The sequence below is a fragment of the Nylanderia fulva genome, unplaced genomic scaffold (genome assembly GCF_048542155.1).
Source record: "Nylanderia fulva isolate GAGA-0341 unplaced genomic scaffold, ASM4854215v1 Scaffold1752, whole genome shotgun sequence".
Classification (NCBI taxonomy): domain Eukaryota; kingdom Metazoa; phylum Arthropoda; class Insecta; order Hymenoptera; family Formicidae; genus Nylanderia; species Nylanderia fulva.
The window spans coordinates 959-6,775 of NW_028190004.1; the positions used below are offsets into that span (position 1 = coordinate 959).

At 25.9% G+C, this 5,817-nt stretch overlaps 1 protein-coding gene across 1 annotated transcript; it reads left to right on the forward strand.

Annotated features, from left to right (window-relative positions):
• The first annotated feature begins 588 nt into the window (after window positions 1–588).
• On the forward strand, window positions 589–2,378 carry LOC114930783 (uncharacterized). The gene is made up of 3 exons (XM_029302622.2): window positions 589–818; window positions 1,092–1,263; window positions 2,107–2,378. The coding sequence occupies exons 1-3, from the start codon at window positions 715–717 to the stop codon at window positions 2,326–2,328; spliced, it is 498 nt and encodes a 165-aa protein (XP_029158455.1). The 5' UTR covers window positions 589–714; the 3' UTR covers window positions 2,329–2,378.
• The last annotated feature ends 3,439 nt before the right edge of the window (window positions 2,379–5,817 follow it).

The window sequence follows — 5,817 nt, forward strand, 5'->3', positions numbered from 1 at the left end:
GTGTGCGATATCCTTTAGTCCTAATAACGATGGTTGCTATGTAACATTGTATCATGGTAATGTCGTTACGCATATATTTTAACATGTACATTGCTACGTAATGATGGTAACATCATCGTTAAAAGTAACAGACATCGTATAATTCATTTAGTATTATTAATTGTGCATAAAATTGAAATATTATTATAATTATTATATAAATTTGATTCTTTGTGATTTATTAAACTAAACGGTAAATATATATGAAGTTATATGAATAATTTATTTATACTAATTACAATTATATAACTTATAATTAAATACGTGCTTAAATCTATCTTACAATTAAAATATTGTATACATATATTGTATATTTCGTCTTATAGTCACTTAATTATAATATTTCAAAAAAATTTTCGCTAAATATTTGTTACATATATTAATTACAACTTATATTAATTATTTACAACTTATATTAATTACAACTAAACATTTATATATTTGCTAATATAAACTATTACAAAAAATTATTTTACAATTATTTATATTCCAATTGATTTTTGTTAAAAATATTTATATTATTTGTCTTAATAATAATATATTCTTATAAATATATATTCTTACTATATAATATTAAATTTTAGTTGCTATTTATATTTTTATTTTAAAATTGCGTGTGTACGTTACATTGAAATATTTTTTATTTAAAAATTCTAGGATAAAGCTACAAAGAAAATGGATAGCGAATCAGACATTTATCGTGAGTTGTGTGATAATCCAACATTATATGTTTCACCAAGAGAACTTTTCGAAGTTATGTTACCTAATGATGGTACAGTGTAAGTTTTAAAAATTTTTTAATATTTAATTTTTTATTCATAAATTTTTTATTCATATTTATTACTTATTCTCACTATTTCAGTATTATCGTCAAATTTGTAAAATTCTGTCAGTTTAAGAATAAAACTATATAATAGTAGCATAAAATCATATAAATGTAATTGATGTATAAAAGATACATTTATTAAAAATTTTATTGAACTTTTAATTATTTCTTTATTTTTTTAATAAATATAAAATATTAATTGTTTATATATATATATATTTTTAAGGTGTTTTATCAGTATGGTGGAACAAATCGACAGTACAATTGCTGTTAAAACTAAAAATGGTGAAGTTCAACGTTGTCGAGTAATTTTGACAAATAATAAAGACTGGAAGGTTCAAGTTACTATATGGGGCAATAACATAAATCGAGTTATACATAACTTTAAAACATCATTTGTAAGTTTTTATCACAAAATTAAAATCATTTTATTACAAATGTTTACAACATAAATTAAGACATTATTTTATATATTTGTTATTACATAAAATATTAACTGTTCTTAAAAAATCTTTTTATAAATAATTATAAAATGTAAAAATCAACATAATTTATAAATAATCTTACAATAAAATAAATAATTAATTTTATGATGTCAATTCTATAAAAAATTGAGATAAAATTATTAATAAAAATATTCTATAAAAAATGTTTTTTTTTAATAAAAATTATTAATAATAAAAATTAATAACAAAACTAAATTTTAACATTTAGAAATAATGTTAATTTACTGTTAGTAAAATATTACAAATAAAAAATCAATTTTATAATTTAAAAAAATTATTTACAATTGATCAATTAATTTTGATAACAAATTTTTTAATGTAAATTTATGTTTTTATCTTGAATATAAAAAACTCATATAGGAAAGTTTAAGTTTTATAATAAATAATGTAAAATGACTTTACAAAACACATTTTTTGTTAAAAAATCATTTTTTAATTATAAGTTATAAATATTGTAAAAAAAATTGACTTTTGTTAAATATTTATCTCATTATTTATTTCATTATAAATAATTTTAAAATGTATGTATGTATGTATACATAAAAACATTTCTTATTACAATATTTATAACTTATAATTTTAGAGAATTCTTTTTTAGCAAATATGTTTCAAAGTCATCTTACAACAATTGTTGCAAAATTTAAACTTTTCTATTGATGAACATTTTTAATAATAAATTTCATAATTAATAAGTATCTTATAAAATTAATAATTATATTTTTTATATGTATATAGGTGGTACATGTATCCGGAGCTTTTTCTCAAAAACGTTATTCTAAGAGTTTAGGAAATGTCCCTATGGATTTAACTATCAAAGATTATACAGTTGTGAATGTCATTGGAAAAATTCGAGAATATGAGGAAACTAAAATTTATGAACCAGTTACTATTTCACTAGAGATAGTCACATTTTTCAAGAGTTGCGATGGCTCCCCTGTCAAGCTCATTTTTAAATAATGTAGTTTCTCGACAGCCGATATATCATTATTTTCCATGATCATGGACGTAAACAAATCTCGATAATGACTCCATTGAGCGTAATCACCTGAGAATTTTGGTAAAAATAAATTAATAAAAATTAATTTTTGGCAATAAAGTAACTATTTAAATTTCATCTATACCTGATAGAATCCTTTCAATTTATACACATACACACACACACGCACACGCACACGTGCGCGCACACACACACACACACACACACGCACGCACACGCACACGCACACGTACTTACGAGTATGCGCGCGCGCGCGCGCACTTATACGCACACTTATACACACGCGTGTGCGCGCGCGCATACTCGTAAGTACGTGTGCGTGTGATTTATTTAGTTACACCCTGTATATATATATATATATATATACTGGGTGTAACTAAATAAACATATATGACATATAATACCGAATTCTCTGGCCAATTTGGAAATCATTTTTCCTCAGTGAAAATGTTGAGAAGTCGATAATTTTCGAGTTAAAGCGATTGAAAAAAACGAGTTTCTCGCAAACTAAACTTTGTAGAGTTAAATGGTTAACATAATTATATTCTTCAGTTAATTTCAAGTGGAGTTTACTTTAATAAAATTTTAATTTAAAGCTTAGTTACAAAGATATATACCCATATAGCAAAAAATGTCACAGTGATGTCACAAAGACATTGCTCTGTGACGATAAAATATGTCAAAATAAAATCACAGTGATGTCATAGTGACGTGCAAATGTCCGCTTCGTAACAGATGTGATGTCCTCATGACATCATTGTGATAAGAAACGGAATGTTATAGCGATGTAATTTATACAGATGTGATATCACTATAACATCATTGTGATAGGAATGGTATGTTACAGTGATGTAATTTATACAGATGTGATGTCATTATGACATCATTGTAATAGGAAATGGAATGTTATAGTGATATAATTTATACGTCATAAAAGAGTTTTATATAAGAGAGACAAAGATTGGTTTTAATACGAGTAAAAGTACCAATATTTAAAATTAAATTCATAGCAGTGCTATAGCAGTGCTAAAAGGAGAGATAAACGTTCAATACAAGTTTACCGAGCATTTATCTCTTTTTAGTGCTGCTATAAAATATGTTTTTCATTAATTTTAAAGAATATTACTTTTTACTCGTGTTACAATCAACCCTTGTCTCCTCTACGTTTTTCTTTCAAATAAATGTAATTTATTTAATTACATTTTTATTTTTTAAATAATACATATATACGTTCCAAAAAATATAAGCCATATTATTATATATGTACGTGTGTGTGGGTGTGTAACTATCATTTAATACACATTCACGTTAAATCACATCATTTAATCATATTTAATAACTATATCACTAACATATATAATTAATACTTATAATAAATCATTTTTAAAGTAATTTTTTTTAAATTCTAGTTATCTGTTTACGCGAGATAGTTAGGTTTTCAAAGATCCCGGGATTCGCACATGAACTGTATGAAAATCCACGTTCTCACTGGAGACATCAAAATTAACCGAACGATAGGATAGAGGAAAGATGAAAGATCATTGCTTAAGAGAGATGACAAACTGATTTGATCCTTTAAGAGTTTATTTGAGAAACATACAATTGAGATGGAGACAAAAACTGAATTCGAGATACATAGCCTTCGCGCGACAACCTTGCTTGATCAGAGAGCTCAGCTCGACTGCCGTTGACGAGGTGTCGAGAGACAAGAATTCTCCGTCGTAAGGGTGAAAAACGGGGAGCAAGGTATGTTTATTTGAGTGCGAATCAGCTGATCGGTAGCTGATCGCCAGCTGATAGGCAGCGAAAAACAACAAGGAATGTCACGGTCGCGGCATCGTAACAATACGAGACTCGAAAATAATATATTTGTCACGCTGAAATAATTGGCTATACAAAGGCGTGATATATAAATACAATGATCGAAAACTTTAATGCCGAAATATAAGATTGATCGATATGCGATAACTTTTACTTGTCAAACTCCAAACATATCACTTTATCAGAATTATGAAAAAAAATTGATACAATTGTTAGAAAACTTAAATGTGCATAACTTTTTAATATATAGGCATTAATAAAATAAACATAGTGATTGTTAATTTTTTATGCTACAGCTACGCATAAAAGTACTAAAATACTTAGAACTTTAAATTACTTTAATATTCAACTGTATATATTATTATAATTTTTCTTGTTTTATACTATATTTAAAAAATAATATTTAATAATTACTTTATTGCACTTACAACTATGCATATGTATTTAATACTGTAACCATTTAAATAATAAAATATATATATAATTACTGTGTATGAAATTAATACACTCAAAATAAAAAAAGTACATATGCAAAAATAAACTCTATAAAATCTATAAATAAACGTAATAATAATAAACTGTGCAATAAACGTAATAATAAACGTTCAAATATTTTATTTATTATATATTAAAATTATTATATTTAATAACCTGTCCTTTTCTTGTTTAGATCTCCTCATTTTCGCATCTCTTTCTTTGTTCTTCCTTTTTCCTAAAAAGAAATATGTGATTGTTATACATAGGTGCAATAAGTCAATTCTGCAATAAATATTCTATACAAAAATAACAATAAGTTCTTAAATGTTGTATTTAATTTAAAAAAACTAATACACGCAATAATAAACAGATAGTGCATGTGTTCACCCTCTTTAAAATCAGTTTCTTATAAAAATAAAAAGTTTGAGATAAGATGATAAAATAGTTAAATTGAGGTATATTATATATAACTTACAAATCTCGGTCAAATCTCTGCTTGGCTAAAATTAGCCATCTTGCAATTATATCCTCAACTTCCTTATTTGTTAAATTGGTTCTTGAAGTTCGCGCAGCATCTAACAACAAGTTTAAACAGATATGTGTGGTTATAGATTATATAAAAATTTAAAGCGACTTAATTTTATATATATATATATCTATATATATAAGCACCGTCTGTCTGTATGTATGTACGCGAACTACTTCCGCATTTGTGGACCGATATTCGTGAAACTGGTACCAAAATGTTGCAAATTTTTTGGGGGTGGCTGCTGTGGGGTTTTTTTTTAATTTTTTAATTTTTTTTTTTTTTCTACAGAGGAGGGTATGTTTAATCTTTTTTTGCAATATTTCTGAACACATGGTATCAAAATGTTGCAAATTTTTTTGGAGATAACGACGATGCGGTTTTTTTAAGTGTTACACCCCCACCCACGCACCCACCCACGCGCATGCACATTTATGGACCAATTTTCACGAAATTAGTACCAAAATGTTGCAAATTTTTTTGAGAAAACTACTGGTTTATTTTTTTAAGTTTACCCCTCCACCCACGCACCCACCCACGCAATCGTATATTTATGAACCGATTTTTTTTAAATTGGTACCTCTTCCGGCTCTTGCCCATCGAGCTTTCTGTTTTACTGCAAAAA